Source organism: Camelus bactrianus, chromosome 28 (assembly GCF_048773025.1).
Source record: "Camelus bactrianus isolate YW-2024 breed Bactrian camel chromosome 28, ASM4877302v1, whole genome shotgun sequence".
Classification (NCBI taxonomy): domain Eukaryota; kingdom Metazoa; phylum Chordata; class Mammalia; order Artiodactyla; family Camelidae; genus Camelus; species Camelus bactrianus.
Genome location: NC_133566.1, coordinates 18,972,405 through 19,000,139, shown reverse-complemented (window position 1 = coordinate 19,000,139; position 27,735 = coordinate 18,972,405). Strand labels below are relative to the sequence as shown.

The 27,735-nt window shown below is 39.3% G+C and overlaps 1 protein-coding gene across 4 annotated transcripts; it reads right to left on the bottom strand.

Annotated features, from left to right (window-relative positions):
- Positions 1-1,078: 1,078 nt before the first annotated feature.
- Positions 1,079-27,689, bottom strand: RNF103 (ring finger protein 103). Of its 4 annotated transcripts, XM_074354613.1 has the most exons (5): positions 26,480-27,686; positions 23,813-23,952; positions 15,718-15,833; positions 12,293-12,430; positions 9,806-9,940 (listed from the first exon to the last, which is right to left on the bottom strand). In XM_074354613.1, the coding sequence occupies exons 1-4, from the start codon at positions 26,703-26,705 to the stop codon at positions 12,412-12,414; spliced, it is 501 nt and encodes a 166-aa protein (XP_074210714.1). In that variant the 5' UTR covers positions 26,706-27,686; the 3' UTR covers positions 9,806-9,940; positions 12,293-12,411. The 4 variants fall into 4 exon arrangements, with proteins under 4 accessions (XP_074210715.1, XP_074210713.1, XP_074210716.1 ...); XM_074354614.1 differs by lacking the exons at positions 9,806-9,940; positions 12,293-12,430 and adding an exon at positions 1,079-3,943; XM_074354612.1 differs by lacking the exon at positions 12,293-12,430 and having other exon boundaries at positions 7,927-9,940; positions 26,480-27,523.
- Positions 27,690-27,735: the final 46 nt, after the last annotated feature.

The window sequence follows — 27,735 nt, the reverse complement described above, 5'->3', positions numbered from 1 at the left end:
TAAGAGCCTTCCAGGTTACTGGGTGGAGGTTTTGGGCAACAGGCATTTCATTTCTTAAAGTTACACTTGTTCTAAAGTTGGTCATGAAGGACAGAGAGGCCCCACAGAACGTGGAGGAAGGTTTCACTTGGCATGGGAACCTCACTGAAACACAGAGCCCACAGCTGCTGACGGAGCCCTAAGAAGACAGTGCTGTTGCTCCTCAGTGACTGGAAGGGCCCTGTGCATCTTCCACACACATAGCCTCCATTCATGTCCTGATGTCGCCTAGACGCTGGATAACACTGGCTGTGATTTGTCCTTCCTATGTGGACCTCGGGAATCAGGCACCGGATCCTCCCCCTGCTGAGACTCGCATCTGAGAGGGTGGGAGGAACTAAGTGAGCAGGCATTCTAGCTCTTCACTCCTGCCATACACAGCAAGTGTTTAACAGGATCACACTCCCTTGCCGTATGTTCACATAGACTTCTAGTCACACACCTTTTTAAAGGTTTTATGTACATTCTGATCCCTGAAAAACATTATAAATAGAAGCATAACCTTGACTTGAAAGGTGCCTCAGTGCCTAATGCTTTAAATATTTCCCTGAGTTGGAAGTGAAAAATACAAAAGGGCTGTTTTCCCTCCATCCCCCAGTTTGTCCTTGCTTGTTTCAGTAAAACTTCCTGTCGTCGGGAGCTTTCTGACTCACAGCTGCTCCCTGTTCACCAGGTAGATTGTTAAATGAAGTGCTCTGGGCAAGAAAGTCACAATCCAATTCCGGGTAGGAATTTTGACCAAAAAACCCAACGTACACGTTTTATACAACAGATGGATTCTGAAAATGTTAGATATAAATTGGCCTTTGGGAAATTGAATTCCCTCCAACACCTTATGTAATAATTTTGGAGTGGATTTATCTTAATTTCTGACTAACCTTCAGGTGTGAGGGGCTGCTAACAACAGTTTATGATTTGAAACAAGGCAAAGAAAGACGTTGAGTGACCTCCCGCCCATTTCCGACCTTCCTCCACTAACCTTACCCTGACTCTTGTATTAGATTCTTAGGGCTGCTGTAACAAAGTATGACAAACTAGATGGTTTAAAACAACAAAAATTTATTCCCTCACAGTTTTGGAGACGAGAAGTCCAAGATCAAGGTGTCAGCAGGAGTCCATGCGCCCTCTGAGACTCTGGGTAGAGTGGTTCCTTGCCCTTTCCCGGGTGCCGGTGATGGCCATCGGTCATTGGCTTTCCTTGGCTCATCACTGCATCACTCCGATCTGCCTCTGTTGTTCCGTGGTGTTTGTATTAGTCAGTTCGGGGTACCATAACAAAAATGCCATAGACTGGGGGGCTTAAACAGAAATTTTTCACAATTCTGGAGACTGATAGTCTTAAGATAAGTGCCAGCATGGTGAGAGCTCTCTTCCTGGCTTGGCTTTCTTGCTGTGTCCTTGCAGGTGGACTGTTTACAGATTGCTGCAAATGTAGCATGTCTTTTGTTAGATGATGAGCGTGCCAGTTCACTCACAACAGGGACATCAACAATCTGAATTAAGGCAGAAGATTCAACAAAAGGGCCTTCACATTTCCTTCAGACACTCAGATTCTATTATTTTAGACAAGAAAACTGTAAGAACCACTCTTTTTCCTCATTAAAAAAGACCAAGTTGCTGTTACAGCGAAGCAATACGCATCAACATTGGTCACAGTCCACCACGTTCAACACTAACAAATAATTTGCACAGTATTGTTGTAAAAGCTCAAGGTACCGCTGGGCTTGGCATTTTAAGTGATCCCTCCTATCCGAGCCTCTGGCAACAAAGCTGGGAGTCAGCTTGACGCATTTTGTTCCAGAAACCTATTGTTTTAGCCACTTGGCTCAGGAAATAAGTAAAACTAAATGGAAAGCATTTAAACAATAAAACAAAAGCATCCCTGAACATATCAGAGTTCTAACTTCCCTTTTGCTGTGTCTGAAACCCTACTTTGTCTTTTGTGAAAGGACCTCCTAAAACTCCAAATTAGTTACCCAGGTGGAAACGTGTCACTAGACGCTTCTTGATCGACAAATCGATGTTCTCAGAATACATTCCCAAATGAAAAAAAAGCCTGTAGAATTTTACTAACAGTAGTGGCACTGACTAAATACACACTGTATATGGAAGTCATTTTTTCTGTGACACAACTGATTGCATGGTTTGCGGCAAACCTAGTCAGACTGTCAGGCACTAACCTCTTATAAAGGAGCCAAGGAATGCGATTTCTGTCTTTCCTATTCTGTCCTCCTAAATGAGTTTTCCAGGAAATGGAAACTTTTCACTTTGTTGAAACAGTTTAAAGTTAACTGTTCTGAATGTCATAAATGAGTGTTCCTGACTTCCTTTGCAAATGGTACCTATAAAACGCTTTTCTTGACGACACCGTCATTGTTGGCAAGACAGTGATATCCTCCCAGGAAGTTACTTGCTACTGTACTATCTGGCCACAAGCAACTGTTTTTTGTTTTGGTCTTTTTTTTTTTTTTTTCTTAATACCCTCTACTCCTTCCTATCCAACTATTTTGACTACATTTGCCAGGCTTGCCTCCAGCAGGCTCCACTCCGACCCGCACTTTGTAGTCTCTTTACAGGTCGCCTCTGTTCTATAGCTTGGGAAGCTAGATCACCAAGCTCTTCAAACTCTATGTAAAGAATAAATTCTCTCTGAGGAAGCATCTGCATGGTTCTTCATTCATTTAGTAGATGCTTATAAGAAAACACTAAGGTCCATCAGTGGTTGAATGGATTAAGATGTGGCGCGCACACACACACACACACACACACACACACACACACACACACACAGAGGAATATCATTCAGCCATGAGAAAGAAGGAAATCCTGCTGATTGTGACAACGTGGATGGATCTTAAGTGCAATATGCTAAGTAAAGTAAGTCAGACAGAGATAGGCAAATACTGTAATCACTTACATGTTGAATTCAAAAGAGGCCAAAGTCATAGGAACAGAGAATAGAATGGTGGTTCCCAAGGGATGGAGGGTAGCGGAAATGGGGAAACGTTGGTCAGAGTACAAACGTCCAGTTAGGAGGTAAGTTTTGGGGACCTAATGCAAAGCATTGTGATTACAGTTAACAACATTGTGTTATACATTTGAAAGTTGCTGATCTCAAACGTTCTTACCACACCAAAAACTGGGAATTACATGACATGATAGTTTAGCTAATCTTTCTGTGGTAATCATACTGCAGTATATAAATGCATCAAATCGACATGTCTTATGCCTTAAACTTACATAACAATATATGTCATATCTCAGTAAAGTTGAAAATAAAAAGGAAACATGTAGTGCACCCATCTTTTTGTGTACCTCTATATTTTTTTGGGTACCTCTATATTTTTAAGCTTTTTTCTTAATTCGATAAATATGCTATAAGTTCAATTAAGTATCCTCTATGTCAGTACTAAGAATGTGTTTTAAAACAGACTGTGAATAAGAACTCAAGCACCGCGTGTTTAACACACAGTGTGAAGAGCCTATTCCATTATGCACTTAAACCAGGAGAACGTGAACAACAGGTATGCATTTAGCACCTGCGTGAAGGATGATATAATTTTGACAAAAGGCAGTTTCCTATAGTTGTGTTTGCTACAAATGCAAAGTTTTAAATTAAAATATGGTAGAAAGAACCCTGAACAAGAGGCAGATAGAAGCTTATCCAGAGGTTATAAAGAGACCATTACCAGCTTTCATTGACATATTCTTAAAAAAAAAAAATCAAAATACCATTAGTTGGAGTTTACATGCTGTTGCCCCCACTACCACCTACTCAGACTCTGGTTCCCTAGGTCCTCTTAAAGACATTTGAATTTGGAAGCTGTGTCCTCGTCATTTCTTCAGCTATCTCGGTTGTGCTGAGTTCTGATCATCTGTTCCGTGGGAATTCCTTCCGTTCTACCTGTTGCATGAGGATATTAGAAAGTAAAGTGATCTGTATATGAACCAATAAAAACTTCTGGTGAGAAGATGGTACAAAAAAATTAAAGCAAAGCGATTGCCTAAATTTATCATGAATCAATGTACTTAAATTATTGACAACAAAGAACAAGAACAGAATGATTAAAACACAGATGATTCAAAAATAACATTTTTACAATTAAATCCATTTTTTCTTCTCTAAGTTCTTAATTAGATTCAATAGCAAAAAGGATTCAACCCTTCCCTCTGTACCTTTTGTCCCTTTGGTAGCATTTTAAGGAATAATGAAATGGCCAAGGGGGACAATAAGGGAGCAAGGGGAAAGATTACATGAATAGACTTCCAGACTCCCAAATAATCTAAAGAAGAGGTAAAAAAAAAGTATGTGACTACAGGAAAAAAATCAAGATTTCTGTCTTGGAGCAGGCCATAAATATCAGTATCTTTCTCACTATTAATGGCTACTAAAAATAAAATTTCTTTTGCTTTATCTCCCACCTTTACTAGATGGGTGGTTAAAAAGTCTAGTAAAAGGCAATATTAAAATAGGTTTTTAAAATTCAAGCCAACAATTACTTATTGAATATCTACTCTGAGTCTAATATGTTAAAGATATAACAGTAGATTATAGCATTACTCCTTAAAGAAAGAAAAGACTTACACACAAAAATAATCAGAGACAGAAGAAAAACTCTTGAGCAGAACACAAACATGTGCCCCACTACAGCAGTTAACCAGAAAGTTCAGTAACTAGAAAACCCACATGCTTGTAATCTTTAATTCAGTAAGTTGCTCTAAGAATTCAAACTTTCTTTTTAAACACAGTTGAAGTTTAGAGTCTGTCAACCTTGAATATTTCCTTCAATTCTTCACCTGCAGGAAAATCGGACAAAAGCACTGTTTGCTATGCTTAACAATTAAGGGATGAGTCAAGCTTCCCTGGAGACCTGGACCTCTGGCAATTATTTCCTCCCTGACATCACTGTAATGTTTTTATTGCATGTCTAACATTCAGAAGGCATTATCTCTATTTTATGCCATGCATGTTGATATTTAATGCATTAAGCACAATTCATATCTTAAAGTTCACCTGAAAAAGACATGTACCTAGTTTTCCACAGTTACACAGTACAGCTCAGGATGACAGGGATGCGCAAGGTATCACTGGGAAATAAGAAGGGCACATGACAAGAAAGGGCCAGGAGCAATGAGGTTGCTCCACTATTGGCCTGCTAAGTTTGATCACTCGAGTAGGGTGACCACCACCTGAGCGTTCGCTGTAAAGATACCTTTGTTTCTTTATAAGCCTGATGGGGAAAGAAAAAATGGATAGGAAGGTGTAGAATTCCTGGAGAAGGTGGGATCTAGCCAGACAAAGCAGAGAAGAGGGGTGAGAAGGCCAGGCAGAGGGGATAGCCAAGCACCACGCTGAGAAAAACTAGAGCATGGAACGGAACAAACAGGTAGTACACAGTGTCACCCTGTGTCTGAAAGGCGGGCCGGGGACAGGTTCTGAAGGGCCTTGTGAGCCAGAGTTAAGGAGATTGGTTTGTCTGCTAGGCTAGTACTATACTGCAAAAAGATTACGGCTTGCTGAAGGTTCAGATGATAGCATTTTTTTAGCAAAGTATTTTTTAAATTAAGGTATGTACATTGTTTTCTTAGACATGCTGTTGCATTCTTAATCGACTACAGTATAATGTATACGCACTGGGAAACCAACTATTTTGTGTGACTTGCTTCACTGAGATACTTGCTTAATTGCGGTGGTCTGGAACCAAACTGGCAATATTTCTGAGTGCCTGTAGTCTCCAAAGTGTGGTGTGCCCCTGGATGCTGAAGGAGAAATTTTATTTATCTTTTAAAATATCTGTACTTTGTGTACATTGCAAATGGACAATATTATATGTATTAATTGAAATCAGAACCTTAAGTGGAGGGCTAGGGAGGTTCGGGGGTGTGTGGTGAGAGAATGAAAAACTGTTTGACACTTACTAATTACTTAAGCCCTTCCAGGAGGAGCTGTTCAGCAGATAGCTGTACATAAAGCTGTAGATCTGGGGAGGGCACCTTTGGCTGGACATGTCGATTTGGAACATCTGCTGAAATCATGAGAGAGACTAACAGAGGACCAACAGCAGAACTCTGGGAAACACTAACATTTACAATAAAATGGTTACTTTTTTTTTCAAAAGGAAAATGAGAGCACAAGCAGCAGTGTTTGTACTCTTACTTAAAAATGTTAAAAAGCTCCCAAGTGTTAATACAAAGTTAGTAACTGCTAGCCCTTATTTCCATTACTGTATGAAGATGAGGCTCAGTGGATCATGAAGAAAAAAAATATTTCTGTTAGCAATCCAACGGCAATTCAAAATGAGAAAATTTAATTTTCTTACCATTTTGAGGAGCAGTCAACAAATGATTTTAAAAGTCTCCCATGAAATTTGGATCTTTTGAAGAAATGACTGACTACAGGGTTGCGCCAGGGAAAATACAAAGCAAGCCTGGAACACCTTGTGTCAAAAACGAAGAAGTGTTCAAGACTGAAAGGGACATGTCAATAATAGAACATGAGAGCTGGCTGAGGGGGGCTCCCCCTTACCAAATTTGGGATGATTTGAGCATCAAAAAGAACAATAAATTTTAACACATTGAATATAAAGAGAATCTGTGAGTCTGCAGTAGTATTTCAAAGTACAAAATGGAAAAACGGGAAGCTCTTCTTCACACACACACACACACACACACAAAAGCCACCTAATAAATGTAGAATGAAGGATGGAATTAGAAAATTTCCATGTCACAACTCCTATTGAATAACTGATTCAGGCTAATAATCATCAACAAATATTAAAACCATTGAGTTAAAAGTTGTTGAAGAACAGAATATTCACAAGGCTTCACAGTTTCCTTCTTGATTGTAAGGTGGAAAAATACCTTACAGTGCAAAGATACGGCAGATATTACCTTAACCAAATTTAACATCACCAACAATGGGATGAACTGACAGCCTGTGCCTCCTGATGTCATACAAATGGGAAATACATATCATCTAGGCAATATTCTTTAACTTAAATTGAATCATGAAGAAACACTCAGACAAATCCAGAAATGTGGAACATTCCATAAGCCAACTAGCCTGTACTCTCAAAAAATGTCAGAAAACACTTCAGAAAAATGGGGGGGGGGGTGGAGTGGGCAGGGGAACTGCTCTAGAGAAAAGGATGAAAGAAAGGAGAATAAACCCAATGCATAAACTTTGAGCTCCTAATAAAAACAAAAATCATAGAGAGATCTGGAATATTTTGGGTGCAACTAGGGCATTTGAATTGTATATTGGATATTATTAAATCAATGTTAAATTTCTTGGGTATGATAATGGTGTAGTGGTTATGTAAAAAAAGTCCTTGTTCTTAGGAGATACACAGTGATATATTTAGTGGGAAGGAAGCATCATGATGACTGAAATTTATTTTAAAGGGATCAGCAAAAAAAAAAAAAAAAAAGAGAAAAGAATAAAGATTATACACATATAAAGAAGAGATAAAGCAAATGTAACCAAATACAAACACTTGGTGAATTAGATAAACGGATACTCACTGTACTATGTTTCCAACTTTTCTGTATTTAAATTTTTTTCAAAATAAAAACTTAGGAAAAATATATAAAGTAATCTATGTGGCTAATATGCTATAGGTGATTTTATTTACCAGAATACACTCATAAATGACTTACTACTTAAAATAAAGCCTACCATAAAACTCCCTCCCATCAAAGCTAACCAAGCTACAAGGCAGACTAACATCACCTCTGGCTGTTGTCAGCAATGTAATTTCTGTCTTTTTTATTTCCCCACATGAGTTAAGAATCATCTGACTTACCTGTGAATTAACAAACCAGACAAGCACTTAGAGCTCACAGCCACTTTATCAAAAACAATTTAACATGGGAAAAGCTATAATGTTCTGGTTTTAAAATAATTTATTTCATAGGTCTGTTTTAATTTCATGTCTCAGAGCATACATTATTCAACCAAGAGGTGCTGGACAAAGATTGTAAAAAGGGAGGAAACATTTAGGATAAGAAACCACCTCAATTCCATTAGAATTTGATCCTACCTTGTCAAGTCTTGCTAGGATAATTTCTATCATACTTCTTCTGTGCTTCCAAAAAAACATTAACTTCAGAATTTCCAATGTTGTAAATAAAAACTTTCACAATTAAGTATGCATTCAAATCGACACACAAGGCAACCAAATAATTGTCATCAACATTAGCATAATGTGTATTTCCTGTCACTGCACTAACATTAAACTAAACGTCAAACCACAAAAACATTGTGACTAACATTAAAAAGGCAAGCTGTAAGATACTCAAAGCTTATAAAGGACAAATTGCACATGGTTAAGATGGGACATCATTTGACAAGGGCTGGTGTTGTGCATATGGCTGCTTTTTTTTATACGAAGGCCACCGGCAAACAGGGCAACAGTGTCGGCCCCCAGCCAACCACATCACAATGCAATTCTGATGGAACACATGACCACAAGGCAACCCCATTAGCAAACATCCATTTTCAAAATTCTCTAGGCAAACAACACATTCAGTACAGTGCAGCATATCAGCAGGCCACGCTAACCAATCAGGCTCCATATCTTCATTAGTGTTATATGATCCATATGACCTCCCCTTCCTTTCGTAAGGGCCGGTCTGACAATATTTATTGGCACACGAACAAGCCTCAGCCTCACAGTGACTTGCTCTTCCTGCAGAATGGTGAACTACGTTTTGTTTATCTTCAAACACTTCCTTCTCACTGCTAGAAGTGTCTGTACTCTCACTGTCTGAGTCATTTTCAATATCTTGAGAACCCTCCGACAGTTCCTCTTCAGACTGGACTCCAAGACATCTGAATCGCCACATTGGCAAGTTTTTTATATAATCAGTCGGTATCAGAGGGTGAAGCCAAAGGTCGGGGAAAGCTAAGCGCTCCAAGAACAAGTCAGGGTCTTCGTCCCAATCAGACTCTACAGGGAAGTTCTGAAAAGAAGCGATCGGGTGGAAGAGGTAGCTGGTGTACCAGTCCCACAGACTTGATAACCATTCTAAGTTATTGGCATTCACTTCATCATTGTTGTTGCGCCGTCTCTTCTTCTCAAAGTAATCGATCAGTAACCCATGGCCAAGGTATGTACTAAGAAACAAGGCTGGGTGTGAAGAATAAAACATCCAGTCCGCCCTCACCCACGAAGCCAGTGTGGTTGTGTTGGAGTATCGCAGCAACTTCAAGCTGTATTCATAAAAGCTATCCAGGTAAGGGAGCTGTAAAAAGCCCAACACAGGTAGCCAGGAAATAATTAATAGAGAGTTATAAGTCCCTAAAGTGCTTATGAGAACCACAAATCGCTTTATGGTGGCTCCTTGCGTGATAAATAAGTCCATCCAGGCCATAAGATTAACTAGAACCAAGCTCAAAACAAACAAATCATTTACTTCAGGTTGTACTGAGCGCAAAAATGAATCCATGGCCTGAAGGGATATAAATTCGCCTGTGTGGTTTCCGTATCTGTAAATTCCTTCCGGAGTTCTAAGTATGTACGATGGCATGTTATGTACACCAACATCTGTCATGTAACTCTTGTTGTCCCAGTTTTCCACATTTACAAAAATAAACTCAACTCTTCCAGTAAACTTTATACTTAGTGCAGAGAAGAAAGCTGGGGGTTGGTCAAGGTTTGCAAATAGGTATATTTTTACCCAATATTGATCACTTTTATTCCATTCTTCTTTCAAACGTTCAGCATTATAAATGGTTTTGATCCGAGAAGCTGCGTGAGCAGTTATCCACTTAAAAATGTGCTCCACTTCAATCTTGCGCCCACTGTATTCTTTAAGCATGACCTTCCCTTTAGAAGTAGTCGTTTGTGGAACGGACATTATGAGCGTGGATCGTACCCAGCCTCTTCTCCTGCAGTATCTGTAAGAGAGGAAACTGTAAGGAAACAGCTGGGCTGCCAGATGAGCTGGCTCGCTCGTCTCCGCTGTTGTCTTCCCCTGGTAAATTTCCTTAGCACTTGAAAGACACCCTCTCCCCACAAACACATAACCTGTAAACGATCAAAAGCAGTGTCAATACCTGGCAGCTGTATAAGAGGAAAAGCAAGCTCTCTTTTTGTAGTATTTTTGGTTCTTTCTTTTTCACTTTGTTTTTTTTTTTTTTGTTTTTTTTTTTTAAGAAAAAGTGTAGCTTGAAAAGCCTTTGAGTCAAGGGAATCAGCAAACCTTTCAGCATCGATTATGAACCTACTAGTGCATTACGTGCTGGTAAGATTCAAAAGATAACAGGAAAACAATTCCTGTGTACAAAGAATTTAAAATCCTGTTAAGACAAAACAAAGTATAAAACTCTACATATTCTATTACTAAATAATATAAAAGAAGTTTAAAAAAAAAAGGGAGTATCATTGGGAGTTTGAGCTGGTGAGGATTTCATGAAAGTTTTGGGAACTGAACTAGGTCTTGAAGGATGGTTAGATTCAAACGGGCAAAGGAGAGAGAAGAAAACACATTACTCTATATGCTGAGTCCCTGACTTGAATGCAAGCTCCTGAGGGTAGGAGCCATGCTGCACCCATTTATTATTAACCCAAGAACCCATTACAATGCCTGACGCACACAGGCAGTGTCACAAAGTAATCTCCACAAAAGCTCGCCTAGAAAAAAGCAAGTCTCATCTTTTTTGTACTCTCTCATTTCTTTAATGAGGATCATGAAGAGGAGTATTTAACATAGAGAAAACAAAGGTTAAGAAGTTTTTAGGGGGGCAAGGGTATAGCTTAGTGGTAGAGTGCATGCTTAGCACTCAAGAGTTCCTGGGTTCAATCCCTAGTACCTCCACTGAAAAAATGAAGTAAAATAAATAAATTACCTCCTCACCGACCCCTCCAAAAAATAGTTTTCAGATTAAGAAGTGACTCAGTCCGAGGATGACCCCCATTTTACAACACAGTAAATACAGAAGAATTTAACTAAAATTAAATCATTTTTAAGATTTATCCAGTGGGGTCATGACTCCAGACCTCTTGGAAATGGACAGGTTCTTGCTATAATATTTGTGACAAAACTCTACCCCTAAAAAAACTAGATGACAAGTGAAAGGAGATACTGGAAAATAAAAACAGCTGCTGTATTACAGTGGAGAGAAAATCAGCGAAACATTTTTTTTTAAGTTTTATGATGTGTAAATTTACGTTAGTAAAGTTGGAAAAAAAAATCTACCATGTGGATACATTTTGTTCACTACAGATCTGTAAATGGATGGTAGTAAATGTTTAATTTTTTATTTTGCTATTCAGAATATTGATATAAAAATCATAAATGTTATGCTTTAGTTAATAAGCATGGATTATATTTTATTAAATAAGCATATTACACATTTATGAGATCAGATTAAGAGAGACAAAAGTCTTGACATACGTGGCATACATCACATTTTATGATTTTATGATGATAATACGATTAATTTTATCTCAGGTATTTTGTGATATAGTTTAACGTAAGTGAACACAACATGCTATGTCACAAAGGCAAGGTTAGTAATGACTTTGGGAAACCATCTGGGCGACTCAGAACCAGAGACCATGACTCAGCTCCTTGTTGAGTTTATTCACTTCCTTCCCAAGATAGGTATCATTAATATCAATACTGCTTTAATTGCAATGGTTTGAGAAATACATACTCCTACAAAATAAAATATCTTCTACTCTGTACCAGTGTCCAAAGCAAAATAATAATCATTGCCATGAATGTGATTTTTATCCTCCCCTCACAAAACAAGTCAAATGTATGTAGATAATTGTGTTATTTACATCTTCAATACCTAACCTGCTGTACTTTTTTAATTGCATAGGATACTTGTAATGACACATTGGTCATTCTTTTTATCTTTCTATAACCACCTCAGAGAATATATGGCTTCTGATTTGTGTCATATAAATTAAATGACAGTTTTTTGGACAGAAAGCTTTTCCCTGTAAAACAGCAAAGTCTTAGTGCACACATTTTTTCATGTAAGAAAATAAATGTACTATGTACTTTCTTTTCAGTTCAGAGCTAAGTGATAGTTTTAAGGTTTATCATTCCAGAAGGAATTTAAGAGTACCCAGGACAATAACATTTTGTATGTCATCATATGTCTTTCAGATTAAATCCATGTTTTCCACACTTGATATCCAACATCCAAATATCGTATACCAAATTAATTTGAAAACCCCACTGCGAAACAGAAATGAAGACTAATGTTCATACTATTTTTTAGAATGTTACTTACTGTATATCAATATAAAAGGTTTGCTGCCAAGTCAGAAAACCTTCTAAAGGTGTGAATAAGTTCGATGAGAAGCCCATGACAATATTCTCTCGTGACCAAAAGGAAGCCTTTTTGAGATCTCATAAGAGAATCTGAAGACTAAACATGACAGAAAACATGGCTGGTGAGTTCTGGCACTCCAGCTGCTGGCATGGCATGCTGTATTTAAAAAGAAACCTTGGTATTTCTGTTCATAAAATGCTGCTTCTTCAGACAAGGTCACTGGCCTCCTCGGCCTCCCTATCCCCCTCTGCAATCTCCCCTTTCCTTCCCTAATTATTCCATAGGCACCCATCCCTGATTCTTTGACCATAAGCCCGCCTGGCTCTGTTTATCATTCAGCTTCTGTAATTCCAGTATCCTCCAACCACTCTACTATCCCTGCCCCATCTCTCCAACCTCCCAAAGATATATACCCCACCTCACTTTCTACTTTCTCCAAAGGGAAAAGAAGGGAGCAGAGCATTGACCTGAAAAGCCCTTTGAGATAGATCACTTGGTTGGGGAATGAGAGGAATGAGGACCAGGGAAGCTGGCCAAGCGAGAAAGAAATCAGAACTGCTGCCAACGCAGAGTCAGATGCTGCACAGAGCGGTGGTCCTGAAAGTCCAGACGGGGCACTAAGCAAGTCACGAAAGACCTTCTTCACAGTGGGACTGGCACATCAGAGGAGGCCGCCGTGGAGGCCACCCCGGGAAGGAATGACAGTCAAAGAAAGCCACATAGGCTGAGGGGTAGAGATTCTGCTGTTTTAGAAATCTGAGATCAAGATGATGGCTCAGTTACTCGGTGTGTGATTAGAACGCTTGCAGAACACTGTTCTTTGCCCAGTTACACCCTGCATTGAGATTCTCAACACCCTTTTCCTTATCAACCTATTTTGTTCTTCTGTATCTCCATAATCCTCAAAAAAAAGGTGGGGGGGAATGACCCTGACTAAGCACAGTGTCTATGGCAGTAACAGGTCCTGCTCCAGCTGGAAGGCTTTCCAAATAAGAGGAAATGAACATGACAGTACCGAAACTGACGCAAGTAACTCTGCATCAAGATCGTCATTTCTGCGATGGAACTGAAGAAGATGACACACAAGTGCTTTTTTAGTAACAAAAAATTATAGCTTCTGCAGTCAACAAAAAAGCAGAAAGTTGCTCCAAAAAAGATCTCTTCCATCATAAATAACAGGTAGGATTATTTGAAGACAAAGATGAACGATTCAGAGGAAAACTTGGAGGTAGCTTATATGTATCTTTTCACCACTCCTTAGCTGGTATAGACTCAAAAAGAGCTTTTCAAAAGAAAAGCTACAAAATTTGCACTGAAGTCCACTGGACTCAGTTATGACCCTTCTGGTGCATGTTCCTTTATAAGATTACAGTAAAAATCAATACCATATAATATCACTCATATGTGGAATCTAAAAGAAAGAAAGAAAGAAAAAAGAAGACACTAATGAACTCATCGACAAAAGAAACAGACTCGCATACATAGTGAACAATCTTTTGGTTACTGAGGAAAGGGGGTGGGAAGGGGTAAATATGGGGGTTTGAGATTTGCAAATGTTAGCCACTATATATAAAAACAGATAAAATTCAGATGTCTTCTGCATAGCACAAGGAACTATATTCAGTATCTTTTAATAACCTTTAGTAAAAAAGAATATGAAAGTGAATATATGTATATATATGCATTACTGGGACATTATGCTTACACCAGAAATTGACATGTTGTAATTGACGATACTTCAATAAAAGAAAAAAATCAGTGCTACCATTTCCTTCAGTTTGTCACGTTTAACAGATTATCTTCACTTTATGTTGTGCTTAGCTTCATTCTGAATTCTTTACTGATGTTGTCTTACAACTTACATTAGACTGTAATGTGTTTAACCTTGATATTTTTGTGCATTTGTTTTTACTTGGTATTGTTAGTATACTTATAAGTCACAGTATTTAAAATGTATTACTTAGTTCACTGATTTTTAAAAAATAAATTCTGAACATCTTTCAATAGAATAGTGGTATTTAACACTGGCTTTTGGCATTATCTGAAAAAGAAATCAAAATATCAGAACTATCATTTGTTCTGGTATTTCCATCACCATCAGGCTGAGGGAAAGATCTTTCAGTTGGACCCTATTTGGGAATGATGGAATATGACCAAATGCAATTGTCTTTGGTAAACAAAAGACAGAAATAAGAACGATTTCCTTTTCATAAGAACATTAACACTTAGGCTATCCTGGACATTTCAACAAAAGGCATCAAATATGATCAAGGTTCTCTCGTGAAGGTGAGAGAGGGAGCTTTGAGGGTAAATGAGGAGACTAATGTGAGTCAGGAGACACAGGAACCTCCCTTCTTTTCCCCAGCTTTCAGGGAGTCCTCCCACCGCAGATTTCAGCCTACGTTACGAGTGAGCCAAACAAGGACAGTGAGGAGAACTGAAGCAAACGTGGGTCTGAAGGAGAAGCACAGGAGAACCTGAGGGGTAGCAGTGGTGGAGGCGGGTTTTCTACAGTGAATGAGTTTCCCTCTGTGACCACATGTAAGGGACATGGTAAGTCAGCTGTACCCACCTATGTTAGAAAGGACTTAACATTGCGGGGTTTTTATGCACGTATCATATGCTCCCTCCTCATTACTAAATAGAACATGCTGTACAGGCTCATCTTTAATTAAATACTTATTGAATGGGTAATTAAATGAACAAAAGAATTTGTTAATAATGTGGAGGCACTTGAAATTGAAATAAAACACATGTCAAAGAAGAAACAATGCAATAATGAAGCAAGAAATAACGTGACAGACTAAATACTGGAGATGATGACAAAAAGAAAAACAAAAATGTCAAAAATATCTGCAAGAATTCTTGTCTGAGAAAATGGGGGAAAAAAACAGTAAAGGACAGAAAAAAAAAAAAGGTAGAAAGGCACACAGTTTATCTAAAAAGAAGATAAATATGAATCTGAACACTGGGCTTAGGGACCAGGGTGTAGAGGGGCACCCATATGGCAGATGGAAATGAGTGTCACAATGCAAACTAGAGGTCCAAGAAGTATGGAAGAAGATTCAAGTCAGCACAAAGGTGTCATCTAGAGCCATAAATGTACTGAATTCTCTTTGGGAAATAAAATGGAAACAAAAAGATTGAAACATACTGTAAAGAGTCACCCCCATTAGAAAGAACACAGAAGAACAGACAAAAAGAGATCTCAGAAAGGAAGGTATCTGCCAATCACCAAAAACTAGTAATCAAGTACTCATGTAACTGTGTGCTAAACGTTATAATTAACTTTTAGTTTAAACAGGCTTGTAATACCACTGTCCTTATTACATTAAAAAATTCTGATCAGAACTCAAATTATAAGAATGGCCTAATCACCTTACCTGGGGTCACTGGAACAGTTAAACGTGCCTGTACGTATTCCAAATCTTGACACCTTTTTCACCATTTTCTCCCAGTGGATTTTACCCACCAAAGGACTTCTGTCATTTGCTATGACCTATTCCCCCAAAAAGAAAAACAGAAACTTTAATCACCTAAAATGGAGTCAAACCAACCATTTATATCTATAACTTCACTTTTTTTTGAAAAACATACTCTGTTCCCAGTTCTTGTTAACTATATCATCACGTTATCACTGCAGTTTTTACAGGAGGAGCAACCGTCCAACTGGAAAAGATTTAAAACACGGAATACAGTACATTAAGCTCTCACACTCTGTGGCAGTTACATAGAGGGGGAGTCAAAGCCGTATTAAAAACACTCGCCACATTCTTCACCGTGTGGCCCGTCCTCCAGGGTTAACTTACGCAGGAAGAGAACGGCCCTTGGGGTCATTTCTCTGCTCTAAAAAGAAATTTTTAAATAACTCAAATAAAGCTTACTAAAAATTACCACATGTGGGTTCAACAAGTTCAAATTTCAGTTTTTTAAAAGTATAATTATGGAGCCAAGAGTCAAACACATGTTTTCTATTAAACTACGCTTTGACTAAATCAACACTAGTATTTCTATGGCTTTTTTCTTAACAATCACAAAAGGTACTAACATAAAAATTACTGTAATAAATTCTGCATTCCTGAACTTCTGCTTCAAATGTTCAGCTTTCAAATACAATTATGATTGCGAGAAGAAAAATATTTTTTTAAAAACAAAAGAAAGAAAAAGGAAAAAAACTGTAGATTAACCTTCAAAACATACAATGACTTCTTTCTCAGCCTAATTGTTAATACCTTTCCCTTTATTCCCTAAACTTCCTGCTTTCAATGAAGGCAGAATTTCAATAGAGGTATCAGGAAAAATAAATAAAAATTATATATTAAAAACAAACGCAAACAAAAATAACTAAATGGAAACTTAATGGAAAGCCAAAAATGTCCTATGCCTTCATGAAACCATCTGTTTAATTTATTTTAAGCCTGGAGTATATAGGCCAAGTTTATTTTCATGAATGCTGTGTTACTGATACTACTTAATTCAAAATTACAACCCAGCACTCTGGGGGCCTCTAATCTTTCTAGGAGGAAGGGCCATGTTCACATTCACAAAGCTCCAGGAAGTGAAATCCCAGGGGAGCGAGTGTGTGAAATGAGTGCCTGGGGGAGGCAAGAGATGCTGCAAATGCCTCATCTCTGGCCTCTCGGCTGGGAAGTCTAACAGGTTTCAAGGGCAGCAGGAGGAGACAATGAGTGTGGTGGTGACAAGTTAAAGTTCACATTATGTGCCAACAGGTCACTGTCCAATAACCCCAGTCGTATACCCTTGATACTATCACCCTCATACCTACAGAGACATACACACAGATATGGAACATTCTGTAACATAACTTTGGTGCTGAATAAATACACACACAAATACACAATCTAGGGCATTGAACAAATTATTTTGATAGTACTTTCAAGTGAAAATAAATGGTCTTATTGAGGGAGATGCAAGTTAGTATTAAAACGCTTAGATGGCTGGGGTAACCAGGAGGAGGGCCATGGAGGACGTGGTCTCCGTAGGTGAAACTGCTTTCTGCGGAGGGTCACACAGGCTACACTGCCCAGGAAGTTCCTAGCTGCCACACTTTCCCATGGTCTGAAAGTCCTTTATGAATTTTATCTGAAGAATAAGGATGAACAAGCAAGGCAGGCTCCTCTCTTCTCATCTCTTCTTTTCTCTTTTCTTTTTCCACCACTGAAGCGTCAACATGGTAGTTCTTTTTTTCTATCAAGTAACCAAAGAAATCTTGAACTGACTTTTCAGATTACTCAGGATCAGGAAATCTCTGTAAAATCATATGGCCATACTCCCTGGTCTTTGCTCCCCTCCCCCACCCCCTTTTTTTTAATAAAAGAACTCCCCTTTCACTCCTATTTGCTGATCAGGGCTACAAATACACAAATACTTCAGGTCTGTGTTTATCATGACACTGTGTCAAGGGGTTAATCAAGAGGTTGCTTTACTCAATATGAGGTTTGGCGCTCAGCCTAGCGGCATCTTTCAGTGAAGATCTTGATCACTGCAGACTTCCTTTCAGACTTACAAGAGCCCCAGTGCTAGGAAAGGAAGTAGGAACGAGACGGGGTTGTTCCCGGGCACCCCTGGTCACTGCACAGACAACAAAAGTGTGTGAAGAGAGGTGGGAACATCCCTGAGACAGGCCCGTGACAATGTTTAACCCCAGGGCCTTATTGATTCAGCAAGCTATTCCAACATCTGCTCTTGAAGAGTTTAATAATCCCTGACTAAGAACCATACAAAAATGACAAATCCGTTAGGCACTGCATGAAAGCATTTTATTTGACTCTATAGTTATATTCACATGATTAGAAATTGCTTTGTCCAACGTCCTATATAGTGGTATTATTCAACTGAAAGTTTAGCTTAAATTAAATTTGGTGGAGGCCAAATTAAACAACCACTAAAAATGTTTTCATGAAAGAACTCGTCTGGCTTGCCACATGGCACAACAAAACACTCTAAGCCTATTACTACTGTACCACATCAGTAAGGGTTTCCAAGTTACAGCTCATATCCAAAAGCACGCACAGTGATTCTGAACGGCACTCAAACTGCTGGTAAAAGGGGAAACATATTTCTCAGCAGTTCAGGAAGAATGTTGCATTCTCTGTGGGGAAAATTTTCAGGGACGAGAAAAAAACCCGATGAAAGTACAGCCTGAGTTCCAAGTCTAGAACAGACCTGGCAACACAGGCTAGAAGTGAAGCAATCTTTCCATCCTCCTTCCCAGGGTATCTGCTTCTCCAAACAGCATCCCTGCACCTGCTCGCCATCGTCATTTCCTGCGGCTAGGATGGTGCCTAACTCATTTGGGCACTCATTAAATATGTATGTTGAATTAAACTACTTCAGCTTTTTACAGTTTAGAAACCCATTCTTTTACTTCTGTTTATAAAGGTTCTCTAAAGCCTCCAAGTTTCTGATTTCTGTTATAATAAAAGTCCCTTCCTCAGCAACCTGTTACCTGGGATGTTTTCTGGACAAACTTCAGCACAACTGGTACATTGCCATGCAACTGCACATCAGTGTTCTTGACCCCAGTCACAGGTAATGACTTCTAGTTCAGTGTATTTAAAAATACACTTTTTTAAAAAAACAAAAACAAAAACAAAACCCAAAACTACCAGGTTTTTCCTAGTACTCATTTTCCTAGGTTCCACTTCACTGTCTCACAGTTCTTTAGGATCCCTCAAGATGCTAGCCCATCACAGACCATCTGGGAAAGATAATCATAAGCTAAGATTTTTACTGGTCCACACATTTTAGTAAACCCAACTGTATGCTGTTTTATGGCACAGACTGTGGGTTATTTGTCTTCTTTGCCCTCAATGCTTATCACAAGGTTCAGCTGGCACACACTAGATTTCAGTAAATATTTGTTAGATGGTTGGATGAATGGATGAACCCGGTGGCTTGCTGGTAAATGTTTAACAAGTAGCTCTCCAGAAGAAACCGGAAGCTCTAATTTCTATTATTTGCTGATTTCCTTGGTGTAAATACTCCCACATGGCTGATTTCAAGTTACCAACGTGACATCGCTATACATGGAGTTGGGAAGAGCTGGGATTGCTGACAATCTGCCCTTCATGAGGCAGTGTGAGCCGGCTCCAGCACACTGCTGGACGGAACTGAGCTGAACAGTGTGAGATGTCAACTTCCCACACTTTCTGATGGCAATCTTGTGTAGTCCAGTTACACTTACAAATTAAAACCAGCCTCAGGTTACTGCCTAGTTCCTTCCACATGTATTACAGGTGTTACACAGGTCAAAGAAAAAACCCACACACTTTTGCCCACTTCTTAGAGTGGGTTTTACTAATAATCAGGACATTTGTCACATCCCTCTCAATACTGTTAGTCCCCCACGTGGAGGCTAGATTAAATAACGTAACTCCATATACAAGGAGTGTGGAGCCACGTTATTTTCTGCATCTTTCAATATTTCATTATAATGGAGTTTCTACTTTGAAAAGTCATGGGTCAACCTAAATATATATATGCATATTGTATAAAATTATTAAAAGTAAAGATGACTGATTGACAAAAACAATACTCAATGGCATTTAATTATTTCTTTGGTAACCTCACTAGTTTTCTCTATGAGTAAACACAAATAAAAGCCTTTCATCTCTACAAAATAAAGGATAAGGTAGCTTGCCATGTAGTTCATCTTTAGAGTAGTGCCAAGAGAGGAGTAAGTAAGTTAGAACCTCCCTGAACCTAACTACTGTCTAGGAGTAAAAATAAACAAGTTTTAAAACAGCTAGGAACACTTTTCAGCCAAACAAGAACAATATTAACATAATACTTTAGTAAATATTGACCTAAAGCTTTACTTTAAATCACACGGTGCTTTTCACTGCTACCTCCGCCCCAGTGATGCTGGATTCCTTACGATATGACAACAGTAGAGAACAGATACCACAGCCTCTCTCTGAAGTTCTTTGAACAGAAGTCAAAACAGAGAAATAGAAATGTTAAGAATAAATCCATAAGACCCATAACATATGCTAACTTTTCCATTTCAGAAGTCGATCCACTATTCCATCTGCCTCTCTGACCAAGAACCTTTTGAAAGAAAAGTAACTTCTATATGTGATGCTAAAAAGACTGCTTGGCAGTAGAATCAAAGAACCTACAAAACTGGAAACAAACAGCTAATGAAAGATATGAGGTCAGGCTAAGAACAAACTAGGAAAACTTCAAATGTTAGAAAGAATTGATAGAAAAAAGATGACTTGGTTTTTCCATGGATTACATAGTATATTATTGGTAAAGATGTCCCATATGTGTTGCTGCCTTCAAAACTAAAATTAGTTCTTTCCACCTCATGTTACAAAGAACATAGGAGAGACATGGAAAAGCTTCACGTGTAAAGGAGTATGCTAAAACTCTGCTTTAACATAAGGATAATTTATGACCACTAATCCATCTTAAAACAATTAAGAGAAAGATATGAATACTATTCACATGTATTATACAGAAAATAAACTTACGAGTTACTGAGAAGATAGAAATCATAAGGGATGTAGGATGAATTAAATAAATTATAGAAACTCATTTTTCCTTTTGGAGTGTCATTCCACATACAGTGTTGCCAAAAAAGATAATCAACCTAGATTACCAGCTCATTCCAGGACAATAATGAACTGACCAAGTGATGGAATAGCTAAGTCATACACCCATTTATTACAGTCACATTTTCCCTAAATCTAGACATTCTTTCAATGACATAACATATGAAGGCTAACGTGCTAATTATCAGTTATATGCTACCTAACTACATTTTTTTCCTCAAGAAATACAAAAGGAGAGTATAATTCATTTGAGTAAGAAAATGATACTAGAAAACTGGGAAGAAAAGAAGAAAGGACTCCGATGTCCTTAAACACTCCTTACACGGGATACCCCAAATGAAGGCAATGTGAAGAGGATTAAATCGGGATCTCCACACCCTCACAGAGGAAAGAAAGCAAGCAAGAATAATACAGCAATCTGAAATTAGTCAGCTTCTTTTAAAACAAATAGAAAAGAATGATGTTTCAAATTATTAAAAACTGAATTCTTGAATGCTGTCCTTTACAAGAGACAGATAATCATATCTGAGCTGAAAAAGAAGGACAAGCTTATGAGAGAAATCTCTTCTGTCTTAAGAAGTTATTTTCAACTTGAAAACAAAACAAACAAAACAACACAGCGCTCTTTTAAGAGCTTAAACCGAAGTGTCTGTGCTGATTAGCTTAGCTGGCGAGTTCGCAGTGCTGAGGACAGGGTTTTGATCTCGGTCTGCTCAGTTGTCCCGCCAGGGGTTGCTCTTCCAACCCAAGCCAGCCATCTGACAGATGTAAGCCACTGGCCCAAGGGAACACAAGCCAGGCAGTGGTGATCAGCGCAAACCTTGAAGGTCACTGAAAAAACTGTGTGTCCTACTGAACATGAACACACTGAAAACCACACAGTAAATACATTTCATTTTTCTTAGAAGTCATTTTCAACTATTAATACCTATGAAGTTCAAAAAATTATTTTCAGAGAAAAATAATTCAGTGATTATAATGCTAACATTCACTGCGATCCATCACGTGTTCTTCACTTTGTTCACGTGTCACCTTACCAGAGAATTCCTTGCCACTCTCTTGTCTCCTTACCCTCTTATTTTGTTCCTGCCTGACAGCAAGGACTTAGCCTGTGTAGGTTCCTGGTGTATCTCCAGGGTCTGGTACACAATTAACTGCTGAATAAACTATCTGAATTCTGTCTCATATTAAGGGAGTTCAATCCATGCTTATCTTTAATAGGACATAAAAAATAGTAGATCATTTATAAGCCAAGAATATATGCTAATAGTGAACCAGAACGTGTCTGTTATCCGTAGGCAGCACTCTAAATACCAAAAGAAGTGTGAGACTTTTGACATGGCTTTTCCCATTTTGGAAGGTATTCAGTATCTTTACCATTCTTCTCTATGGGACCATTCAATGTGTGGACAAACATTTAGACACTGGACATAGGGCAGTGGGACAGCCGGTTCAATGTCACTAATACATACTAAAATTATCAAAACCAATAAGCCTTCCTCAATCAGACTATCAGAAAGAAACATCTGGGAAAAGAAACGGAACAACTATTTATAAATTAAGGCTTTAAAGATGCTACCGTTTATTTTTCAATACCAATAATTTAACACAGAAATAAACTAGACTTTGAAGCACAATGTAGAGTCAGTACCCATTCCCTCTTCCCAGTTTCTACATTTGCTGGACTTAAAAATTGCTAAATTAGATTATCTGGAGAGTAACACACAACACACCAGGGAGACTGCAAGTGAAGGGAAGGTCATGGATATCCAACGCAATCACCTGAAGAAGTCCCGAAGGGCAACCCATCAGCCCAGTGCACTACAGTACTATTCTCTCTCCTTTAGTGTATTTGTATTTATTTGAGGACCTTGCAACAGAAAATCTGTCTATCCACAATCATATTGCAGATCAGTGGCAGGGCCAGATCTGCAACCAAGGTCTCTGGACTCAGCTTTTTCTACCCTATTTTGCAGTCATTGTTCTCAGAAAGAAATCTGAAGCAGCAGCTACTTTTAATTATGTCCTGAACCGAACTTTGCCAACCCCGGTGTGAAATGACAAGAACACTGGACAAGAAATCAGGGAACCTAGGATTTGATCCTGGTTCAATAATCATAATTTTAGCTGAATTCATGTTGTTAATTTACTTAATACGCTATTTTAAGTGAATTGTATTTTAAAAAATTTAAATAATTTTAGCCTTGCCCTAAGAAATATTTATGAAATTACATGTTCAATATAATATTGATTTTTCTAATTTACATAAAAATACACAAATGATAACATGTACCAACTCACTTGCCATAAAAAAATGATTTTAAAGCTCTTCATAGCTCTAAAATTCTAATATGATAATTACATCTCCCAGTTTTGATAGCCAAAGAACTAGGATTTAAAATTAAAATCTCATCAATTTAACAAGCAAAGCACTAAGCACTCCCTACTATTCCCCACAAAGTTGGCTATTTCCCTAACAGAAAGATTCCTTTACTCTTACTTTAAAGTTCTCTTTTTAGAAACAAAATTATTTGGGATTACTGAATTAAAAAGTGGAGTTAATAAAAACTGAGAGAAACAGCACAAAGCACTAAATAAAAGGAATATATATGTTTCTTACTCTCATGAAGACACAACAATCAAAATGGATTTGCTTCTGCCGATTCTAACCAAAACAGTCAACCCTCTTTCCCCGACGCCTCCCCTCCCCGACCCTTTAATTTCTGTTTTCCTTGGTCTGCAAAATCTCTTTAAGGGGACCCTGGGGCCACCCTGGAGCCTCTCTGTGAGAACTGAGTTATGTCTAAGACACATGACACAAGTACACAGATGTGTCACCACCTGGTGACTACTATTTTAGTCAAAATAATTTCATTTCTGTCACTGTTTCTAATACCTGAACCAGCCAGATGCCATCTTTTGTGTCTTCTACAAGCTCATAGAAGTGCATTTCACCACTGAAATTGGTACTAGAAACAGATTCAGATGCTTCTTCTTCTTTGAGTGCAGAGTAGAGCTCACCTTCCATCAGGTCACCTGAAGAAAAGAAAAAAATAACATGAGTAAGATTTCAAAAATCTCACATCCCCAACTTCAATGATTTTTACGCTGTTAAAAAATTATGTCATTGTACTTTCATTGCACTCCACAGAGAAAAAGAGCAGAACCTGAATACACTTATTTAAGATTCATACATTTAGTAAATATGTAAGAACCTATTATGAGGCAGGCAAAAATGAACAAAACAGACAAAAATCCATCTCCTCACAGAGCTTATGTTCTAGTGGGGTCATCACATAATTTATCAGGAGATTACTAAATTTATGCCAGCCCCAAAAGCCATCATAATATTATTTATTTAGTTTTGTGCAGGCATCAAATAATTTTTAAACAATATGAGTTATATACTTCTGACTTACAAGATTTAGAAATGGGTTTACACAATTTGCCATCTCCACCTGTTTAAAACAGCAATAGGGTTTATATGACTTGGAGATTAGACACAAAAGATTACCTATGAGAACAAACTCCATACTCACACACAAATTTATAGTGTAAATTTACAGCTTGTATCATCAAATGAAAGAAAAACACTAATGTCAAATTATTTTAACTTCTGCCTTAAATGTTAACAATGAGAAAACAAATACTGTATCATGCAGCAAAACCATTCATAACAAATGTTTAAATTATAAAGTTAAATTGCTATACCAAGACTTCTCTGCTATAAAATGTGTGATCTGAGTTGTATTTCTGTGGGCTGAGTGTATTCCTTAAATATTACGTGCACTCCTTGTGACTCAAAGTTACAAGTATTTTTAGGCCCAAAGGAAGGCAACACTAAATAAAAATCAAAAGAAAAAAATGTGTCATCGAATTATTTTACCATAAAAAATGATTTGGCTTGGGCAGTTAAGACATTTTTCATTCCTAAACTTAGAGAGGTTTACTTACAAGAGATCTTCTACTTCATTTCCTCCACCCCACACCCCAGCCATGGTCAGAAATAAGTCACCATAAACCAGTCAGTAAACAAGTGGCAAGAACGGCACACAACTGCATGTTTTCTCTAAAGAAAAATGTATCACTTTTACAGAGTGTGTTCCCTCCTCTGCCCCAGTAGTGATCTTAACCTTAACCAGCAAATACGTGAGTACTGAAGTCCTCTGGAGTTATTACTCTTGTCTATCATATTACATGGCTATAGGATACTAAATAAGGAAAAAAATTGCCTTGTAAGAGACACAGCTGACAGATACACTTGAAACAACAAAAAAGATAACTATCAGTTTCAATTGCTTCCTACAGCAACCCAGAATGCTCTTCTCAAATTACAGTGTATTCCCCTTCCAGGAAGTGTATCAAAAACAAAGATACACTTTGTCTGGGGTGAAAAAAAATTAAGCATATTTCTCACCCAATCCTACCCCCAAACCAACAGTTCTTGAAAATACATTCTTTAAGATGTTAAATATCTCTGAGCACTATTTTAATTCTATTTCTCAACCCATTTAAGTTGACGCAGCAGTGCCTTGACACAGAAGGGAAAAAAGTTTACATCCAAGATACACGGAATTTTTAAAAATCCTGACAGAAATATAAACTCTTTCAAAACAAACAAAAACAAACAAGGTAGGCATTCACAAAAAACAGCCACCTAATTTTCACCAAATTTAAAGTAAGAAAAGCTAATACTGTACAGTGTACACTTTATGTTTAAACTCATTATTTAAAATTTAAATCTCAGAAAAAAATTTTTTTCTATTTAATTTTGTATTTATCTGAGATGGATGTTCACTAAACTTACTGTGATAATCATTTGATGATGTGTATGAATCAAATCATTATGCTGTACACCTTAAACTTACAGTGCTGTACGTCAATTACATCTCAATAAAACTGGAAGAAAAAATAAGTAAAATAAAATTTAAATCTTCAGCCTAAATGCTGCTTTGATATTAAGTACTCCGATGATGTTTTTCCCTCCGGGTAACTTGCTATTACTATGGTGACAAACGCTGCTATCTGCTATCTACAGACCTCTGAGGGTTTTTCTTTTCTTCTACCTTTAAAACATCAACTGACAAATAATGCTTTACAGTTTGTAACTGGTTCACACCTCCGAATTTTGAGAAAAATCACTCAACTTGGTAAACAAAGCTGAGAACTATTATTTTAAAATAACCTTAAAAAGACCCACCAACACCCCTACCAATTCCAGACCCGTCTCAAAAAATTGGGATTTTTTTTGAGAAATTTTACACACACACACACACACACACACACACACACACACATATATATGTATGTAAATATATGTATGTGTGTGTATGTATATATATATATATATATATATATATATATATATATATATATATATATATATATATATATATATATATATATATATATATAACCTGGACAGGGAAAAGGTGAGCAGCTCTCGAAGTAGTCTGCTCAATCCTTCCAGGTCTGGCCTCATTCTGGGAGACCACCAGGTACCAAGAAGTACGGGTCGTCCCTTCCCCCGAGTGGAGGGGACCCTCCGAGAGCCGATACTCGCCTGACTTTTCCACCAGTTCCCGGACATCCTTCTTCTCCGGCAACCCCGAGTATCCCAGTCCCCGGCACTCCAGAATGGTCTTCAGCTTCTTGAAGCTCAGTGCCACCGGATCCACCAGCTGGGTGGCAAAGATGCCAGTTTCATACCACACAATGGCCTCAAAAAACCTGGCCAGGACGAACAGGACCAGAAAATAGAGGAGCAAGAAGAAAAGCTTCAGCCACATCCTCCCCTGCGTCTTCTCTCTTTTCAGAGAGCTCAGAACACGAAAAAGAGGACGGCAGACGGGGGAGTGTGTATTTACAGCAGCCTGGGCGAGGGCACCAGCTCCGCGTGTGGTCCGGCGCCCGCCGCCGTCACCGTGGGGACATCCCCGGCCGCGAGGCAGGTGGATCCGGGGATTTGTGCGGGGGTGAGCAAAAGACCAGGAGGGGCAGAGACGCAGAGCCTCGCGCGGGCCCTTCCAGTCCAGAGGCGAGAAAAATAAAGGGAAAAAACTAAAATAAAACCATCAGTTAGACCCCGAAAGAACAGGGGCGCGGGGAGAGCCCGCGGGGAAGAACAAAATGAGGGCCGCTTCCCCAGGCGGGGGTCACCGACCGAGGAGGCGGGGTCGGCCTTCCAGCACCGTAATCTCAAGAAGGTAGGGGGGAGGCCCCCCAAATCATTCAGATCCACAAAGGAGGCGGGCGCCGGGCTGCAGGCCGGGGCCGCAGGGGCGGCGGGCCCGGGAGGCGGTTGGGGCCGGCCGGGCTCCCGCGGCGGCGGTCAGGAGGGCGCGGCGATCGGCGGGGCCAGGCCCGGGGCCCAGCGCGGGGAGGAGCTGCCGCTGCAGCGCCGCGCCCGGCGCCCAGGCCCCAGGCCACGCCGGCCGCCCAGGCTCCGCGAGAAGCGCGGCGGGCACGGCAGCGGCGGCGGCGGCTCCAGGTTCGCTCGGGTCGGCGGGCGGCGCCTTTCAGGCGGGCGGGCACCTCGGCACGGCCCGGGAGGGGGCGTCGCAGTCTCTGCAGAGGGAAATGGGGCGCTTGGGGCGACGGTCCTGGAGAAAAAAAGCAAAAATAGGCCCGAGATGGCTCCCCGGGGCAGCTGTCGGGCCGCCTCCCGCTCACGCAGCGCCCGCCCCGCTCAGATGGGCGGCGCGGACCCCGGCCGCCGTCCCCTACGCCCCCGCCACCTCTCGAGGCCGCGGCCGTCGCCTCCCGAGCAGAGAAACAGCAGCGGCCGCGGCCCAAGCCGAGACATAACAACTGACGTCG

Coding starts and splice junctions, on each gene's coding strand:
- RNF103 (XM_074354612.1), bottom strand. CDS start 26,705: ATGTGGCTGAAGCTTTTCTTCTTGCTCCTCTATTTTCTGGTCCTGTTC. Junction 15,834..23,812: donor ATGGCATCTGGCTGGTTCAG/GTATTAGAAACA, acceptor TTGGGGGAATAG/GTCATAGCAAATGACAGAAG. Junction 9,941..15,717: donor AACTGTTCCAGTGACCCCAG/GTAAGGTGATTA, acceptor CCTCTCTTACAG/ATACTGCAGGAGAAGAGGCT.